Source organism: Anas platyrhynchos, chromosome 18 (assembly GCF_047663525.1).
Source record: "Anas platyrhynchos isolate ZD024472 breed Pekin duck chromosome 18, IASCAAS_PekinDuck_T2T, whole genome shotgun sequence".
In the NCBI taxonomy this organism is placed as follows: Eukaryota; Metazoa; Chordata; class Aves; order Anseriformes; family Anatidae; genus Anas; species Anas platyrhynchos.
In genome coordinates, this window is record NC_092604.1 from 12,457,675 (window position 1) to 12,478,132 (window position 20,458).

Genomic DNA, 20,458 nt, shown 5'->3' on the forward strand with positions numbered 1-20,458 from the left:
TTTTGTTTGTTTTTTCTTTTTAATCATTACATTTAAAGTTATACCCAACGTATACTGAACAATTTACATTTGAGAGCAACATATCTTTGCATTTTAATTACAGGATAGTTTGCCCACTTTACCAGGACCAGAAAAATAGCCTACTGCCATATGGAGAAGGCTTCAGCTCTCCTTCAATGGGTGGATTTGGTTCTGGTCTAGGCCTAGAATGATAGACATTGTCAGGGATAGGTCGGTCCGTCTTCACTTTTGTGACCTGGAAAGAAAAAGAAAGGAATGATACAACTTCTTACAGCATTTAACAGAAAAGCTAGATTAAGTCAGACTTTAATGGAGGTACCACCAAACCACGCTAGGGATACATCATTGATCCGATAAGAGCTCCTATCTGCAAAGTACTTTAAATAAATGGAGAAGAGGGACACTTTATTCATAGCTACATTGTAGTTCTATGAACATGTGAGCCTCACTCCTGAAGAAAAAGTATCTGCATTAGAAAAAGCAAGAAGAGTAGCTAGAATTGTGTGAGAAAAGTGCAGGTCCTCCATGAAAGCCATGCATTCACTCCCAACCCTACAGAATGCTAGAAGAGTCCTGCATTTAGTAAAATCCACAATTTTCCAGTGTTGAGTTCATACATCACCTTCTAGGTGTGGAAAGTTTGAGACCCGGTCCGGAAAAATGCACATAGGGGAAGAAGAACCTGGCTATCCAACCCAAGAGATAGGAAGTTACCTTAGAGAGATCTCCCAGTTCAGGTCTCACCCAACCCAACTTCTCTAGCACACAGTTATCAAACACTGCCTGCTGCTTTCGGCATCGACGAAGCTCCTGCAAGTTGGTATAGTCAATGCACGTCCAGTATTCAGTAAATGGCTCTGCACAGTGAGTCTTAATCTTCCTGCAAGACAACACAGAAAGAAAACGTTCAGCAACCATTGTAGTTTTAATGTTTTCTCTCTTACTCATTCAAGCCTCAACTTGTGCTAAAATGTTTTTTGTAGTTGTTCTCAAAAACACTTAAAAACTTCAGAAGTCAGTATTTAAAGCACCATTGAACAGAACTTTGTGCCAATACCACTGCAGTTTGTAGCACTGTAGCTACAAGTAGGGATAATGATAACTTCACCAGTATGTGGAAGGTGTTCTTCCTACGTAGATGTACACAGCTCCCCCACATCGGGTGTTTGCTTTGCTAGGTAACGTATTGAAGCGTTGTATAACATGCGCTACTTCCAAATCAGTTGGAAATCTTAAATTCGAGAAGACACACTTAGGACAGAGGTTTTTGATTACTGGCTGGCTGCTACGCTGGAAGAGGACAGACTTTGAACTAATTAACACAGCCCTTTACCAGCAGCCTAAGATCCCAACACATGCCATGCCCTATGTTTTTGTCACAAGACATCGATTTCAAACCTAAGTTTCTATAACAGCATGCATACAAAACCCAGGACAGACGAAGTAAAACTTAGGCTGGTTTCCTAGATCCCATAACACAGCTGCAAGGTGCAGAAACAGCAAAGCCTATGACCCCTGAGGGCCTTCCTCTTTTAACCTGACAAATCCCTGGAGCCACTCACCCTGCAGCTGAGCCCATGGAGCTCTGAGGGAAAGCACAACCCGAGATTTAACCATGCAAAGAATAAAATAACAGCACAACCTTTTCTCCAGCGACTGCGCCCCTTCCTCAAGGGCACCGGCCGTGCCTCCAGGAGCCGGGCAGCGGCAGCGAGACCCCGGGAGGGGGCGGCTCACCTGAAGAAGTCGAGGGCGCACTGGTTGACCTGGCGGCCCTCGCGCAGGCAGCGCCGCGGGTCCTTCTCCTCCCAGCGGCACAGCATGAACTCCTTGTTGGGCCGGTCGCACTGCGAGCCGTAGTGGTGGGCCGCGGCCTTCAGCACGGCCGAGCTGACTCTCACCTGCAGTACAGCGGAGCAGAGCGGCAATGGAGGCCGGGCGGGGGCCGGGGGCCGCCCCGCGGGGCCGCTCACTCACCTCAGGCACCTCCAGCTCCTCCAGCGAGGGCAGCCCCGGGCCGCCCGCCATGGCGGCGCCGTCTCCTTGAGCTCCCCTCAGCGCCCGGCCGGCACCGCGCATGCGCGGCCGCCTGAGGGGAGGGAGGGCGCGTGCGCGGGAGGCTCGGCTCGGGGCCGCCCTCAGCGGTGTTGCCATGGCGACAACGGAGGCGCCGCCATGGAGGTGACGGGCGGGCGCTACTGCGGGGAGACCGTGCGCGGCAGGTGGGGGCGGTGGGGCGAGGAGGAGGGGGTGCTGCCGGGGGGCTCTCCGCGCTGACAGCCCCGTGTGGCATCGCAGGATGGAAGGACGGGGCTCCTACACGCTGCCCACCGGCACCGAGTACCGGGGCGAGCTGAAGGACGGGATGTTTCACGGCGAGGGCGAGCTGCTCTTCCCCGGCGGCGGCAGATACCGGGCGCTGTGGCACCGCGGGGTGCCCGCTGAGGTACCGCGATCCCCGGGGCTGGGGGGCGGCTGGGGGGCGCTGGCGCTCGGCCCGTGTCCCCCACGGTTGTTCTGTCCCCCCCCAGTTTGTTCTGTCCCCCCCCAGTCTCCTCCCGTGCCCCCCTCTGCTTGTGTTGGCAGGGGAAATACACTTTCGCAGATGGGCTCGAGTACCAGGACGAGAAGTGGCATTACTGCGACGGCTACGACAGGAGGTTCTACACAGAAATCTGCTCCGGCCTCAAGCCCGCAGGTACCAAACCCCGGCTGTGGTCCTGAGCAAGGAGCCGAGCTGAGGGCTGTGCTCCAGGAGCATCCGTTCCTCCAGACGGGCACCGTGCAGCCGCAGCGTGTGGTTGATTTCGGCCTTACCAGTGCCTCGCCATACCCCAACGAGTGGGTTCCACCTTCCCCTACATGAACCACATGCCTTCAGTACAGACACGTTGAACAGAAGCAGTTAACACCCAAGCACCAAACACCAAATAAAGTTTGAACGCACCTACCCCGCATAGCTTTTTAACAGGAACCACCATGAACGCGTGTGTCTAGTCTATATTTCCACAAAAGACTTTTAGAACCGTATTTGCCCATAGTAAAAACACAAAAAGATCTCTAAGGAACAAGTGAGTGAAACGTGTAACATAATACATAAAATACCCTTTATAAATAGAATATTTTAGGATGACGTGTAGTAGTTCTGCGAGGCCAGCAAGACTCTCCTGGCCCCATTCTGTAGTTTGGAGTCATATTTGTAATGTTGGCATAGTGGTCTGAGTCACAGGACTTTGAGGAAATCAAAATGATATATTTTTACCCCATAAATTTTGTGCATAATTCCTCCATTTTCATTTTCTACATCTGCAAAATTGAAAAAAAATGTTTTATAAAATTTGTTGTAAACCAATTATATTGTTTGTATAGCAAATGCTATGGAGATGTAACGTTTGTTATTTATTTAGACAAAGGCATGAATACAGGAAAAAACAAAAAAACACAAAACAAAGCAAATCCTTTGTTGTTGTTTTTAATTCAGGCATTTCTCAGCTTACAAATCTAGATCCTCCTAGAAAAATCCCAGCAGGATGTTACGACTGTGGTGATGGATTCTATAACCCTGAAACCAGAATTGTCGTTGACTACAAAATGAGGTTTCTGAGAAACGCAGGTATGATTGACTTCTGTAAGGTAAATTTCAGTAAGTGTATTTGTCAGATCTTCTAGGATGTATGATTAAAACTGAAGTTGTTTTTTTTAAAGTCCATGATTGCGTCCTGTTATCACTGAGCTAAAGTATCTTAGATTTTAATTTTATCAGCTATTTATGTTTCCTCAGAGTTGTACAAATTATATTTTGCAAAATTACAGTGAAGTAATACCTAAAGTTTATTACCATTGAATATCTTAATATCAGGAAAATCAATCCCTTCCATTACAATCTCAAGCAAAGGGACTGTACTAAGATGTACATCATTGATCCTGAAAATGAATAAACTCTGTTGCGATCAGCAAAGAGGTTAAGTATGTGCTTATCTTTAAATGTTAGAACAGTCCACTTTATTTAAATGGGTCTTTGGGCTATGTTTAAATGCCTTGCTGAATAGGAAACTTTCTTGGCACCTTCTAGAGCTGTGTTTAGAGTAGAATCTGGCAAATATTAGGTCTTGTGGATCAGTCCCCAAATTAACAAACCTTGAGGAAAATTGAGAAACTTTTCAAATTAAATACACACAGAAGATCCCTAAATGGTTGACACTGGGATAACTCAAAAACGTAATATGACCTGAAGCAAATGCTTTGTGTTCTGATTATTTAACCTATCACCCTTTTTTAAGTGAAATTATTATTTTTTTTTTAATGAAAATGCTTTTCAAAGCAACCACACACTTTTTTTTTCTTTCTTTTTTTTTTTTCCTCAAACATCTAAATTGGAAGATGTGGTATTTCTAGAAGACAGAACATTTCAGTTTCAGCGTGCCGCAGTTTAACCGTTTTGTTTCTTGGAAACTATTTTTCAGCAAATTTACTATTTGTTGAAAAAAAATCTGCTCAGCTCTACTTTCAAGAGCTTTTGTAAGTATGCACTGTGATATTGGAGGAGGGAAGTGAAGGAGGGGGCTTAAATGAATTGGAGATACCATCTGCTATAAAATATACCCTATGATACATGGCCTGTTTTATAAACGTTGAATAAAAACTGATCTAGATTATTACAAATGGCATTGATCCAAAGTACTGGAATGCAGTGGGCCTACTGATGAGGAAGATAAGCAACATGCTTTCCAAAAACACAGGAACCTACACAGATTAGTACAGGAGGGAACGCCTTGGAATTCAATTTATTGTTTTTTAATCTGTTCTTTGAACTCATTGTCCTTGATGACATTTATCTCAAACTCTACAAATTATATCAATCAATATTCACCGACCAGACCAGCACAGCATGCAGTCCGACAGAGTTGTTGGGGATGTGCTTTGTGTGACCGTTCCATTGAGAGCCGTGTACACACAGTTAAACTTGTTGATGTGAGCGTGAAGAAGGAATGTGTCATGTAGGCCAGACCCTTCCTCTTAAGAACATGAACACAATTGAAAAACCCGGCACTTGTTCAACATCAGAGGAACTCTTACTGCCCCAGGAGAGATGATTCAGGGCACAAGGCCACTGCAGTTTAAAAAAAAAAAAATTAAAAACCCCAGCTGTAAGCAGAAGAAACTGAGGAAGAGGCTGGAATGACAGGGAACAGATCCAGAATTACTCCATTATAGGTTGGGCAGGAAGGAGCAGGAAAACCTCCAGGCTTCCAGCCAAGTCTTGAAAGCATCAAAAGCAGATGGTAGGAAGCATTCAGGAAGTTCTTACAACAGCTTGACAGGTTTACCAAAATGACACTATCTTCCTCAGGTCTGGAAGCAGGCTTTAAGAATACTCCAGTTCTCACCTTTCACCCTGGCCCTATTATGAAGCAATTGCTGATTGTTTCTTGGCTGTTGGGGAAACAGGGCAAGGAAGCATACTGCCTTGGCACTGGCTTTCCTGCCAAATTGGCAGCATCCAGGTATCATTCCAGAAGAGAAACAAATAGACTCCATTTGAAATTACTGAGTTTGCTTCCACCGCTTCTTTGTCAGGATGAGTGTTTGTAGAGTACCGTAGAGACTCCTGTTAAATTTGGCAAGCTTTGCATTTCACTAGCATGGAGGTCTGATCCTCATTTACTTAAAGCTCTTACAGTTAAAGCAGTGCAAAGGCCCATCATGAAAATATAATCAGGTCCAGGGAACGAAATGACAGCAACAGTTTTGTTATACTTTTTATCTAGCAAAGTTTTCCAAATTCTCATTGCAATCTTGCAGTTATTACTCCATCCCTAAACCTCCGTTTCCTTGGGGATGCTCAAATTTCTCTTGATTCCTCATGTGTTCCTCAATCTTTTCTTTTTTTTTCTCTTGTATTGTGAAGTACACAAAATTGGACACATAAATAAGAATAGGAATACTCATTTGTAAGAAGATACGTTGTTTATTTTGAATAGGCTCTGGGACTAGCCTCCTGTTTCACTCAGAGTATTCCCCCCAAAAAAAAAATTGGACTCCTGGCATCTTTGTGAACGAGTTTGGTCAATAGAAAGATGGGAAGATTTCCCATTTTTCCAGTGAGAAGTAGGAAATATATGACGTTATGTTTAATGCAAAGCAGGGAGGTACAAGAAGAGAAATGATTCAGATTTTAGGACCCACAAATATTGGAGAGGCCCATAGCTTTCAAAGATAAAATACTGTCAGAAACAGAAATCTTGTTCTCCTGAGGAAAGGATGATAGGAGATTGCCTGAGTCACCTTTCTTCTGATGAAAAGCAAAGATACTTCTGATGAAAACTGATGTTTCTCCTGCACCTACCCTGATGCTGGGTTAAATAGTATAAATCATACTACAAAGAGCAAGAGCATGATAATATTTGTGCTTCTATTTTCATGTTCCATTTTTAGGCTTAATTAGCATGAATATGGTGCATAGGGTAGCTTTCTATACTGCAGCCAGTATTACCTGAAATATGTGCATCTCTTCATATAAGATCAAGAAGAGGAAGACCCAGAGTCTGACTTTACACTTTAAACTCAGTAAGGTATCTGAATTAATATACGTGTAACTAAGAGCAGGATTAGGCCCAGAAAACCAAGGAAAAGTGCCTATTAGGAGGAGTGGTTTTGGTATTGCTGCAGTCCCAAGCCAGCCAGCAATCAGCTTAGGATTTCTACAAACCTGAAAGTCTCATAAAAAGCAGCAGGGAAAGTCCTGCTGCTTCAGGAATCATTATAACCTGAAAAGGTCAAGAATCAAGAATATAATTTTATTCTAGTTTTAAGAAGACTGGTTTTAGGACATCCAAGGTTCCTTGGTTTTGAGGCTGACCCAACTCCACAGGCAAGTTTGAGAACACATTTTAATTCTAAGTCCTAGTAATCATGGCCTTAGAGTTTCCTCACGTTGTTACCTAGGCATGAAGGTTCTCATGCTTGGTCTGAAAGAATTTAGAAGCAATTTTTGTTGAAAGTCAGAGATCTATTCATCCATTTCAGGCTTATCCAAGTATGTAAATCCATGAGATGAATCTACATTTAGACTTTTTTTTTTTTGTCTTAAAGCTCAGCAGTGACTTGCACCAAGTGCTTTCTGAGAAAAGTAGACATTGACTTGTCTGAAAAATGTAGTTCAGAAACAGAGCCATAACCACTCAATAATTACGCAGGGTAATATTTCTGTACCTACCCTCATGTACCCCAAATACATGCAGATGTTTGCGTGCTCTTTCTCATAAACTACTGGAGAATTGGGTGTGGGATGAGGACCTGGCAATTTTTCAGGCCTGGAGTATTTCTGGAGAAAAGACAGCAAGTTTAACTTATAGTTGACTGTGGTGCAGGGAAGAAAAAAAAAAAAAAGAAAGAAAAAAAAAAGATTGACTGCAGTTAGGGATCATGCACTGAGCTTTATTCCCTGTTCTTCTTTGAAATTGCCCATTCTGATGATGGAGGGAGTGGATGAACAGTCTGATTCCAGGCTAGTCCCTAGTCATTGCCTAAGAATGTAAGAGTTGTTTTGGCAGATGCCCTTAGCAGTGGAGAGGAAAGCCTCAGCAATACACATACACAGGGAATATAGTATTTTTGTTCGAATGAATTTAGCTTCCCATAGATTTAAATGTCTACTTATAACACAGGACCATTTAATCTTTTGTACATTTGTTTCTTTTTTATTTGACTTAAGATACTGAATTTAGATGAGGTTTAGTTCCTACATATTGAAACTCTTAAAAGCTCTTCAAATAATTGTTCTTTGGATACTTGTTAAGCTAAAGAAATCAGTTTTGATCGGCAGTAAAAGTTCATGCTATTTTAAGTGCAATGCTATAGCTATTTTCTGTTGTATATTTAATCATTTTGAATTATATGTCATGTAAAAGATTTTAGCTCTGGGGCATTTGCCAGATGGCTGATTCTGCATTTCACACAACAAAAGAAATAATGTTTGTGTAAAGCTCTTAAAAATAGTTGGTAATCAGTATATTCTACAACGAATAGGATCCAGACCTGTTTGGAAAAAAAAAAAAAAAACAGCTTTTGCAGAAATTAATTTAGAGAATTTGGTCTCTACCTCTGGGCTCTGAACAAAACAAATTGTGTCTATTGTTTGCTGATTTTTTAACATTTGACAAGTTAACTGAATTGTAAATTTCATGTATTTTTATGTTAAATGCCATTTATTGCTCTCCATTGATCTTTTTCTCTTTACTTTGGCTAGCAAACTTATTTCTGAAAAAGGGGTTTAGTAAAATAGAGAGCCAATACTACTCTCCATTTACACCAGTCGAGCATGTGAAAGTCAGAAGCTTTTTGCTTTTCTTCCAACAGCTGAAGCTCTTGTCCTCGTGTTCTCCTCTGATTACTGCTGACCCATCTTTCTGGCCTGTTTTATAGAAATTCCTCCAAAATACCTTTGCAATAAGTATTTTGTCTCTCTGCCACTGCACTCAGCTTGTTTTCTTTACCCTCTAGGCTCTACACAAGTCCATACAAATTCACTGTTTGGTCTCGTCTCCTCCATCCCCCATATACTTTTTTGCCCTTGCAGTTAGTCCTAGGATAGCTGTTCTGCCAACATTCCTATAAAACTGCAGTTTTCTGGTACTTGCTTTCCAGACTCATTGCTTCTGTGATAGTAAGAAAACTTGAAAAATATTACACCACAAGGAAGGTTAGAAATTTTATCATAACACTTTCATCTGGATCTCCAAGTGTCTCTTGCCTATTTCCTGCTATTTTTTTTTAGATAGGTGGCTTTTGGCCTGATGTAAGAGCTTTGGGCATAAATAATCCACAGTGCTCAACAAATAAATTAGTTGAGGACCCAAATGTTAAGAGGCAGAGAGGCAGAACATCAGCACATATCGTTCTGGAGACAGCTGAATGGGCACAACAAGAGAATGAATGTCGGAGAGAAGGAAATTGAGTCTGCTTAAAGAGAAGATCCCAGACTCCTAAGAGAAGTAGCTTCATATCTTTTATTATTCTACCCTGAACACCTTTTTTAAGGTTGGACTGATTCTCCTACCTTTTGTCTGCTCTTTTCCTTTCTTTTTATATAGACGTGTTAAGATCAGGCACATTTTGAATGCCATTGCAAAATGCATACTTACGTCTTTCTCTGTATCAAAGTCTATTCAGGTGACAGGCATAGTTGGAGCCCCCTCGTTTATGTAACCAAGAAAATATTTTTATATTAAATCTGGTTTTTGTGTTTTAATATAAAATATCTTCCATTCAGGAAAATAGATTATGAAACAACATGATTTATATTCAACACTATAACCAGCAATGATAATATTAATATATGCATCATGATACAAGTCATTACAGGAATTTCAGTAGCTATGGCTTTTGCAAGTGTGTTGTTCCTTGTGGTTTCCTGGTCTTAAAATACTTATCGTTTTGAAAACTGTGAAAATCTCAGTTCCAAATAGTGGCATGCCAAGAAAAACAACTTTGTTTGTGTGCTAGCCATCCCATTGTGAATCCATTAGACAGGTTATACACAGTTCTTATAGGCACTTATAGTCAGCTATACAGTTCATGCGCAAACAAGTTTTACAAGACATGGAAAGTTCATTTTTGGGCCATTTTGGAATTACAGTAATTAAATGTAAATGGAAGGGTGAGAATTTGTGGGTGGAAGCAAAGGTTAATTGAAAACATGTTTTCCATTTTCTTGCCAGCCTTGATGTTGGTGAGGTCAGGCACAGTAAGGAAAGTGGTGCTAGGGACCCAGAGGGGCAGTGGAAATGAAAGGGGTGTGCCAGGCAGAATCCATGGCTGAGATGCTATCACATATGATTGTAATTGTGCAGTGGAAGAACATGATAAACTGCACTGCGGGTGATGGGAGGAGTCAGGCATGTGAAAGAATTAACTGATATTGTTGTTTACAATGTTCTGTGTGTGCCTGGCCCTCTACAAACAGAGAGGAAACTCAGCTCTAGTTCAAGGATTGTCTACTGTAAACACCCGCTCTGACAAACCGTGTTCATGGAAAGCTGCTGTGACACACGGCCATGCCTGCACAGCTACAGGGGCGTTGTGAGCCTCCAGTCGTCCTGATGGAGGGATGTTTTGGGGCACAGCTACTTCCCTCCTGGCTCACACGGCTTTGAACAGCAGCAAGAGAGAACAAAGGGATGATGCACACTTGTGCCTGGTCCCAGTTCACCACTGAGCAGAGGAAGGAGCCACGGATCAGAATTTTGGAGTGCAGCAGGGGTAGCACATCAAGCCTCCAGTGTAGATAAAGCCTTTAAGACACCAGAACCACATACAGCTGCAAAGTGCAGTATGAAGGCCTAACACAGTCAGACCACAGCATCTGGAAGGCTTTTAAGGTGAACAGTGTAGCTTCTTCCCTGGGTGAGCCACTAAATGTTCTAGGTTCAATGCAGTGCATCCTCCTGTGCACCTCTGGGTGGCTTCCTGAGGAAGCACTGGGTAGAGGGCAAATCCTGAAGCCTGCAAGACAACAGTGCTCTTTGCTGGCAGTCTGCATCACGGCACACACCTAAGCATGAAGAGTCCCAAGAAATCTCTAACAGCTGAGGTTTCCAGAAGCAATACAGAAATGCGATAGCTAGGAGAAAATCATTCTAAACTTTGCAATATGCATTTAATATAGGAAGACTAAATGCACCTAAATTACAGTGTATTTTCAAGCCATCCTTTGGAAGCACCCTGAAGCAAGCCCACCCTGAATTTTCAGCTGTTTCTAATCCCCCTTGAGAGAGAAAATGGGAGTGTGTAGTTGGGGAAGTCTCTTCTGCCACTATTAGCTGAACACTGGAAATTAGGCAAATGGTTTCATTTTGCAGAAATGTTGAGCTCAAATCCACTGTTTTGAGGGGGATGCAGCTTGAGTGCACCTCGTAATACACCTAGCAGCATTTCTGACAGGCACTGCTTGAATTTTGCTGCTATTTGCAGCTTCCCCTAAAGCCACTCAGAACAAGGAAGAAACTTACAAAGAAGTAGTTAAGAAGAATTAATACAAAAACGGCTACTTACAGAAACACAGTAGGACCAACGGGCTTAACCGGGTCTTAGGTGCCTAAAAATTCTCTGTCCCAACTGACCTGCTGACCACATAAGCAGTGTCTAACAGCAGAGCACTAGGATTTCCACCCCAGGGCAATCATCCACTGGGGAAAGACGGTGTTCTGGGGATGGGTTGTGCAGGTGGCTACCAGGGTTGGCCCCATATGCTTTGGGCCTGCTTAATGAAAACAGCTTGAATTAATTATATAAATTAAAGAGGAGCTGTCTCAGTTTGGGCTGGCTGAGGATGTGGCTCACAATATTCAAAATGTATCTTGTGGGTTGTAGAAAACTGATTTTTTTTGATTGAGGCATAAGGAAATAATTCACAAGAATCAATCAATACTTACATGTATTCTAACAGCTCATCCATTAAGATCTAACTCAATCTCTCTCTCTTTGAAGATTTCAGTTGTATGTCGTGATAATGATTGTTATATTTCACTAACTTTTGAATAAATAATTTGTTAATGTTTACTAACTGAAAAGGGAGACACCAGACTACAATAAAATTTTCAGCCAAAGCTGTTTTCTTTACCTTCAAACATAAACATTAGTCCTGTTTCAGCAAAGTCTGTTCCATGACTGTATATTCTACTGAGGAAAATCTAAAAAAAATGGATAAACTTGTAAAGATAAATATGCTGACACAAAATTCAGTGCACAACGTGAAGAACCCCATACTACCTAATTGTGCACAGGGTGATAATTTACCACTGATTAAAGAGTTTGTATTTTTTTCAAATCTTTTTTAAAGGGAAAATTACTTCTGAAGGTGAAGATGTGCTTAGACAATCATATTAACATATTCAAACAATCGCAATTTGCAAAATAGTAATTACAACTCACTATCTGGTAGCATTAATCAAACTTCAAGGTTTAATTCCATTTTAAATATTGATGAAATGTGATTCTCCAATCTAACCCTGGTGTTGCAGGGTTATGGAAGCAGCCAGTGACAGAAAAAGAGGAACGTGTAGTTAACAAGCAGCTGCCACAAAGAAGGATCGGCATCTGTGATTTAAATTGTTAGCTGCACAGTCAGGTAGAGTGTAAAAAGGGTAGTCAAGAGGCTGTTAAGTCCATTGCTGCCAATTACTAACAATCAGGGAGGAGCTTTAAGACTTGTTCAGTACAATAAACCCAGTTTGTCTTGTTTCAGGGGTTACTACTGAAGAGGTTGCAGCTGCACTGATTCAAATAGCCCTAAAACTACAGTAATTATCAACCAGTCTTCTTTAGTGTAGCAAAAGTATGTTTTACCATAGCTTAACTCTTTACATTCTAATATTTCTCTGCCTCTTCTCACATAGCTAGCCCTGGAGCCATTCTGATGTCTGGTTTTGTGGTTCTTCTGGCTATGCTGGATCAAAGCTTTCATTTCCCCTTACCTAGACCAAGGAGCGGTTGTGCAGTGTGCTTGGGTTGGATGGCATCTCTGGGATTTACTTTAGATTATTTTTTGAATATGAAGTCATTACATCTATTATTCATTTTCTTGTATAAAGTTGAAACTCATATAGCTCATTCAGTTTTTGCAGCTGATTAAACTATATGCAAGTTAAGCAGTGTTTATGAACATGAATTTAATTTGCCTGGGCTCAGATTCCTGTATGAACCGAGATGTTTTGAGACTGGTTTGTGGAGGCTAAAATCCCTACCACAATCAGCCTTGTGTGCTTTCCTAGAAGATCAGGAAAATATCGAGTGCAGAAGGAAACAACCTAGGCAAAGCAAGGATGTGGTGGAAATCCATAAAACAAAGCCAAAAGTAGCATCTGCCTTTCTTAGTGCCTACAGCCCTGATGCTGTTGTGTGACCACAAGAGATTTCTCACTAGGAAGGTGAACTGATTAGTACTTGGTGAGCCAATTATATCATTACCCAAATATGAGCTAGATAGTGCTGACGTGTAGCATGTGGAGAGCTTGTTTATTCCTTCACTGTGATGGAAATAGGCAAAGTTTCGTTTCCTTGCGATTATTACAAGCTCAGATAAACTATTTTTCTTAGTCAGGGAGATCCCAGCTAAAACCGCAGAGATACCCGGACTGGACAAAGTCTGTCATAGCCTGGGCTCACGTGATCGCATCATTACAGAGCCGGAACACCTAGTGCATAGAACAAAAGCCAGCACATTGATTATGGCTTTGATGTTGTTTTTAAGAAAGCTTAAGGACCACATTTGCATTCCTGCTGCAGCCCTCAATGGAATCTCTGCCTGTGTAAGGATTGTGTGGTCTGTAAGCAAGATTCACTGCTTATCTTTTTAATTTTCTTTTTAGCTTATTTCCCAGCATTTATTTTCTCCTAGTTTATGCCTGAATAAGAAATGTGCCATAAATGGGGTGTTTTGTTACAGACCTTTCAATTCAAAGTAAATAACACATAGTGAAAGAGGTATCATGTCCACGACAGAAAGACCAGTACTTAGGTGCTCTATCAAAATGATTCAGTCACTAAAGCAAACCTACAGCCTGGGCTGTTGGAACAACGGCAGTCCAGGCGTGTTTTCTACCCCATGCACAGTCACTGGGGCATGGTCAGCCGGCATGAGCAGCCACAATGACTAGAGACCAGTGGCTGCAGGCAAAGACCAGACTGGGAAAGTGGCTCCTAGGAAAACCCTCCTGAAATTCACAGAGCTTTCTGACTACTGTTTGTCAAGTGCTGCCATTTAGACAAGGGGTGAATGCTTTGGCACAGACCTCACTCTAGCAGGCTTTTACTAGGATGCCAATAGAGCTCCTTGTGAGCAGCACCTTATGAGAAGGGAAGACCTGCACTCAGCTCACTTAACAGAAAGGAGAAATAGGGAAGGGCAGCATTAAGGAAAAAAAAAAAAAAAAAAAAAAAAAAAAAAAGAGACAAAGCTGACTTGATTAAAAACACACGGGAGTCACTGAGATTTAGGCACATACTTGAACACTCTTGTACATCAGAACTAGTTTGTCACATACCCTTCTGCGACCATTCACTTTTGAGATGAGCACAGCTGCACTCCCAGGACCTTCCTACCTTTACATTCAAAATGCTACCAATGTCACTTTAGCTGAAAGGTACAACTCCCCAGCCAAAAGGTTTCCAGGAAAATTTGACTCCTTACAAGCAGCATTCTTCTTTCTTGATCTGTTTTGACCTAACTGAGCAGGGCTCTCAGCTGTGCAAGGTGGGATCATGAGCTATGCCAAGTGGTGTTCACAGCACCATGATCACAGCTCCCTCTGCTCCATCTTTCTTGTAACCATCTGGGCTTTCAGGTAATAAAGGCTGCTACAAAAGCTTACGGTTTAGGAGGAAGCAAGTGAGAAGCACATGTCACAAGCAGATAATGTGAATTTCTTAAGAGAGTGGTAAACACAAGAAGCAGCTCTAATATATTTCATTTATACAAAAATAAATACAGGTATTGTTTTAAGCAATACCTTGATTTTTTCCCAAGGCTTTTTGAAGTTTGTTTTTTCCTGGTCTACTAGACAGATCACTTTTCCCCTAAGCAAGTGAAAAAAAAAAAGTCTGCAGAACAGTTTTTGAAGACAAGACTATTTAAGTCCCTGGAATAAAGAAGCCACAACTTATATTTGCCACGTTAGTTTTTTGTAATCATACACACAATTTCTATTCAAACTTCGCTGGACAGTTGTTTTTTCCTACATTATCTTTGTTTTGTTTTTTGTTTTGTTTTTTTTTTTCTTTTCACACTGTTATTCTCTGAGAATATGACAGACATGAATACTAACAAGGGACACAGAAGATGATCTATAACACGCCCATCAGTACTATATCAGCTTATTGATACCGATCATAATGTACATTTCAAAAACAGCACCGAAAGAAAAACTGGAAGAGAAGAACTTAGGCTTTGGCTGTAGATTTTCCATTACCTTCACTTTTCATAACCTGACAAGCAATGCAGACATAGTATTCAAAAATGTGTAACTTCACTTCTGATATTTTCAACAGATTTCCTGTAAATGGTCATAAAAACTCCAAAAAGAGCATAAATTTCAGTTCTGCCCATGTTAATCCTATCAAATAGCTGAGTACTCAGAATCATTGCCATGTATTCAGTGTCTCCTGCCTTGACACATTCCAACACAACAGCACAAAATCTTTTCAAGAAACAAAAATGTGTTCTAAGAGATGCCAATGGCTAAGAACGGATATTTTTTCCTCAAAGGAAAAATTGTTTGAGCTGGACCCTGGTAATGCAAAAAGCAGGTGTGAAATGGTGATATTTGGCCTTCTCTTTCTCTCCCTTTTAGATGATGATGAGCATGAGTGGATCATTCGGACCTGCCGGAAAGCTGAGGATGAAACAACTGGGCATAAACCTAAACCATGAAAATTGGTTTTGCTAGACAATAATAATCTAAAGCAGGTAATCTGATTCACAATAAGTCTAATTTGTCCACACAGATTTATATCACCCCTTCCCTCTACAGGAATATAATCTTTTCGTCATCTTTGTCAGCATAAACAAAAATGGAAATAATCATTTAATCAGTCATGCTGAGAAAAAGCCATGGAAAAAGAGCAGACTGTACTCACAGTAATATTCCTGAGAGGTGTGTAGTGTGGTATATATACACGTTATTAAGCTTGAAAACAATTTGTTAAAAAGAGTGCCTCAGATTCAGTGTTGAAGTCATTCAAATCCATCTTAATCAACATTATTTTCCCAGATTTTAGTTAGCTGTCCTGGTGAATTCCTTTCCTCTCTTTTTGCTCAGTACTTTGATATTGATTGATCATTGTAATAATGTACACCAGAGGTATTCTTTAATGACTGGTTTGCTAACTAGGAAATTATATCCATTTACTACGAACGTTTGTTGAACTCTCCTGAAGCCAGAGTTTAACAAAATAATAAAAGAGGAAAACTGGGTGGGTTGCTGCTTGATTAGTAAGCCAGAAAGTATTTAAAAATAAAATAAAATGGAATTACATCATTTTCTGGATGTAAGTGCCAGCACTTCTACTTGCATTAACTTTATTTATTACACAAATAAGACATTTACAAAGCACAACATTAAAAGTATGTAACAAAACAGACATTGGTTTTACAAAAAAGTGCTTACAATTTAGTTTTAATTTTTAAAATAAATATTAGTCTTGACTGTCCATTCATTTAGAGAATTTTTTAACCATTGTAGCCAAGACATGCATAATTGCAACATGCTACAACAAAATGATTGGCTGATGAAATAAAACCGATGTGTCTATAGTTGGCATCCTACAGATATATCACTGATAGTAGTGCAGGATTGATTCCCACTCCCCCGTCCCAACTAGTAAGTTGTGTAAGCACCTTTAGCTAGGGCATTGGGGTTAACCAGCGTGAGCCAAAAGAAAAAAAAAAAAAAAAAGCAATAAAATTGTAAACCATTCCACTTTCAGACCCTCACTATATTTAGTTACCTTATTAAAATCGAGTGAAAAGCCTTTCACTGCCTATCTTCACCAGATTTTGTCTGCAAAAGTTTTTGTAAATAGCAACTGGAAAAGTTTAATACATGGAGTCTGCATTGCTGCACCAGGACTTATTTGGCAATTACTGAATAAACGAAGAAAATGAGAATGAGTTTTACTTTTCTTTTCTTTTCTTTTTTTTTAAATCTACAGACAGGAGATGAATGCAAATGACCTGAGATAAGGTTTGGTTCAGTGGCAACAGTCAGTGTGAAATATATTGTGAAACAACGTATTGAATAAATTAGAGAATTTCTTACATTCTTGGTAGAGTTGAGTATTTTCCATACACATAATTAGCTCTAAAACTGCACAAGCTGAATTGCTTCCAGTTTTTGCAAACAATTTGGGCTTAATATGAACAGAGCCTGATTTCTGAATTAGCAAAGCTGCTCCTGGCTACTTACGGGGGAGCTGCCCTCGGGCAGGGTCTGTGCGGTGCAGGTCGCTGTGAGCACAGCGCGGCCGGGGAGAGACCTCCGCGTTACCCTGCCTTTGCATGCTGGTCCCGTCCGTGGTATCAGCTACAAAAACTTTGACATACAGTACATTTCACAAGTGGTTCTCTTGGTCAGTGACTAAGCTGATATTTAGCAGATACATAGTTAATAGCCTCCCTTTCACTGCACTGCTGAGACAGAAGATAAATGCAACAGACCGTTTTCTCCCTCAGCAAAACAGTTGTGGAAATCTCAAGTACTGGGGGATGTCAGGTCAAGTTACAGCCTGAGGTCTCTCCTTCAGCCTTAAATTGGACAGCTACCCATTAGTTTATAGCACTAAGTCCACAACTAAACAATCATTCCAATGCGCAAGCACAAACGGAGAAGAAAGTGGGGCCCTGGTGACCCCGCCGACCACCCCCAGCATCTGAAGGCCGTTTCACGCGGACACAGCACACCACGTACACCCCGCAGCCACCCATGCCGGGAAGCAGCACTCACAGCCAACAAAAGGTCTGCCAGTCCTTTCGCTCATCGCTACAGGGAGAAAAGTGACAGGAACGGGAGCAGCTTGTGACCGTTCCTGCCCCACAGAGACACTTTGGAGCGGTGGTTGCTGCCAGGCCACACGTGCGGGAGTCCCTTGTGGTGGGCCACACGCTGGAAGTGGTTATTGGTGCGTCAGGAGGTGACAATAATACTTTACGGACCTAATTTCCTCCCTCCTTCCAAATGCTGTTTTAAAATGGAGGTAGAGCTGCTAGCTGCAGGTAGAATACTGGCCTCACTGTCCGAACACTACCATCACTCTCCCTGCTTTACATACATACACACGCAGAGGTTTGTATGTATTTGTTCCAACACGTATCAGCGTGTGCTTGCATTTGGTTATCCCTCAGATCAAGAGATCTTGGTGGCCACCTCGGCAGATATCCGTGTCTCCTCACACAAGTCCCTGAGCAGCCCATGGTGACTGTCCAGGGCCACCAGCACCCAGCAGGCCCGGCCCGGTGCCACCCGCCCGGCTCAGCCACCAAGGGCTGCTGGAGATGGATCTCCCCGAGAGAAAAACACGTGTATCAGTCACGTCACGCACTAACTGTGGCTCATGGTAGGCTTTCACATTCTTGGAAATGCCGCGCAGACACCGAGCAGCAAGACAGACCCGTGCGCTCATGTGGAGAGAGGTTTTGTTATCGGCCTGCTCGTGGCTTGGTGCAAGCTGAGAAGGGCTGGCAAACGCTAGCTGTTTACTTTTGTTCTTACGGTCAATGAAGTATCATTTCAGAGGCTTTTTCCTGATTTGGGGCCAGAGGACCGAGTACTTCCTTTGTTGTTGCAGTGAGCCTGCCTCTGAGGGTGAGCCCCGCATCGCCCGCTCCTCTGTGAGCAGCCGGCTGGGGCTGCACCTCCATCCCAGCCATGGCAGAAGCAACGGTCGTGCTCCAGGAGGGGGGAACAAGGCAAGGGCAGAGGTAATCGGGCGCTGCCAGACAAAGGAATACACCTTCACCTTGCTGCCACTCAGCCAGGACTGCTCCTGCCGGCCTTACTGCCGGCTGCACCTCCCTGCCTGCCCCTGGGTTCCTCCCCTGCTGCTCTCAGCAAGCACTGAGCATGGCACTGGGTCCCTCTCCTGGGGCCCGTACCAGGGCAAGACTTTTCTACGCATTTACGATCAGATTCCTTTAAGGATTCCCCAGGCCCAGTGTATGGAGTGCCTAAGTTTTGTGTAGGTACACTTTGAAATCACCCATTTGTGATCCAACATGACTCCACGGAAATAAAGTAGCTTGTTAATAAAAAATGAGACTAATAATAAAAACAACAATGAAAGATTTGGCAGATGGCTGTGAGAGGAGAGAGATATTCAGTGCTCTGAGAACAAGTCAGCAATCAAAACCTTCAGAGTGCTAAACCTGGCTCTGCCACCAACCCCCACCGCTCCTTTCGGTTCAGGACATCTCCGTTTCCCCCCCTACAAAATGAGGGGGGGAAACACTAAGGTTTACTTACCTTACAGAGTGATCAAAGGACATGTGATTCTAAAGCACTTTGAGGAGGAAGGAAAACTGCCTATTTCCAGCTGGCATCATGTTTTCCACTTAGTGGAGCCGCAGCTACCTGCGGCTTTGGCTCAGGAGTCCTGTGTGTATATTGAGTTGCTGAGCCAAAGAGCCCATTTCGGATTTCACACATGCAAGTGTAAATAAGGAGGGACGTCCGGGAACCAACACTGCTTCACTGGTGCAAAAAGAGAATCAGGCCAAACCACGTAAATTCCTCCTTTCTCTATATTCATAGGTGATCATCGAACCCCCTGTGACTCAGCGTGAACTGATCTGTTCATATTCCCGTGACTGGGGAGCAGGATTTGTAAGCACAGCAGAGTCACTAATTTTGGCTGTGTCTGGCATTGCCTTGGAGAGACTCACTGTCATTCTACAAGTCCACAAGAAACAAGTGAAAAATGCAACTCTGCACTCGACACACACATACACAGAGTGTTGCTGGAGAAATAATAGTGGATGTTAGATGCTGGTCAATGGGAACAACTGAGAGTGCTGGATCTGAGTTTCTCCTGCATGACTGAGAACAGTTGCCTCGGGCTGGACGCTGTTTCAGCGACTGAGGGGCAGTGGTGCTGGTAGCGCCGTGGGCAGATGAGGAAGAGCTCGCGCAGTCAGTACTGAAAGAGGATGACCTAGTGGGAGAAACGTGAACCAAGCGTTAGCCACTTCCACAGACAAACGGCCCTCACCACGGAAATGGGCTCTCAGGGAACAGCCAGGCAGCACACACACCCAGCCAAAAGAGAGGGCAGTGACTTCCCCGTGGGACAAACTCCTTCTGGAGCCAGTCTTGCCCCTGAACTCCACAGACCAGAGCTCACAGGGAAGGCAGCACACAGCATAACAAGTGGGAGGTAAAGGGAGCACAGCAGTGCACCCCTAAGGGAGTCACCAGCTCCCTGTTAGCCTGCAGAACTGCACTGCACGGCGCAGCACAGCCAGTTTGCTTTGTATCTTGTTTGCTCTCTGAGCAAATCTCACAGTCTATGAGGAAAAAGATGCTGCTTTAGGTTTCCAGAACTGAGCACAGCAGGAATTGTTTGGAAAAGGAACTGGTCTGGGGGGCAGCCCCACGTCCTGAGAACCCAGCCCTGCAACATCCACAAGTAACTGCACTGAAGTCACAGCAGCCAGTTGCTGCTGGGGACTTTCTTTGAAGGACAGCGTCAGGATGGAGTAATATTTTCTGAAAACTCTCCAGTTTTCTGTGTAGATATCAAGATAAAATGCTATCATTTTGACCAAAAAAATAACTTTGCTGTGCCCCTGCTTGCATTTATTGAAGCAGAGCTCAATAATCTCTGGTTGCTGCACTGAATAGAGAAAGATTTGGAAAGAGATGCTGAGAGCTTCTAAAAGTAAAGATGA

General features: G+C 42.7%; 3 protein-coding genes across 11 annotated transcripts in view; 1 reads left to right on the plus strand and 2 right to left on the minus strand.

Annotated features, from left to right (window-relative positions):
• NDUFA8 (NADH:ubiquinone oxidoreductase subunit A8) lies at positions 1-2,155 on the minus strand. Its single transcript, XM_005029536.6, has 4 exons — positions 1,999-2,155; positions 1,759-1,922; positions 736-901; positions 1-256 (listed from the first exon to the last, which is right to left on the minus strand). Exons 1-4 carry the CDS (start codon positions 2,098-2,100, stop codon positions 119-121), a joined length of 570 nt encoding a protein of 189 aa, XP_005029593.2. The 5' UTR covers positions 2,101-2,155; the 3' UTR covers positions 1-118.
• On the plus strand, positions 2,070-16,836 carry MORN5 (MORN repeat containing 5). 5 transcript variants are annotated; one of them, XM_027470696.3, is made up of 6 exons: positions 2,070-2,202; positions 2,320-2,467; positions 2,608-2,719; positions 3,503-3,634; positions 15,369-15,484; positions 16,729-16,836. In XM_027470696.3, the coding sequence occupies exons 1-5, from the start codon at positions 2,099-2,101 to the stop codon at positions 15,446-15,448; spliced, it is 576 nt and encodes a 191-aa protein (XP_027326497.3). In that variant the 5' UTR covers positions 2,070-2,098; the 3' UTR covers positions 15,449-15,484; positions 16,729-16,836. The 5 variants fall into 5 exon arrangements, with proteins under 5 accessions (XP_027326497.3, XP_038020890.2, XP_071881286.1 ...); XM_038164962.2 differs by lacking the exon at positions 16,729-16,836 and having other exon boundaries at positions 15,369-16,687; XM_072025185.1 differs by lacking the exons at positions 15,369-15,484; positions 16,729-16,836 and adding an exon at positions 8,798-9,132.
• LHX6 (LIM homeobox 6) overlaps positions 16,689-20,458 on the minus strand; it is a 16,139-nt gene continuing 12,369 nt past the window's right edge. For all 5 annotated transcript variants that reach the window (XM_038164954.2, XM_038164955.2, XM_038164957.2 and 2 more), the window contains exon 10: positions 16,689-19,722. In XM_038164954.2, coding sequence (XP_038020882.1) covers positions 19,702-19,722 — 21 coding nt within the window. In that variant the 3' untranslated portion in view covers positions 16,689-19,701. The remainder of the gene's footprint in view (positions 19,723-20,458) is intronic.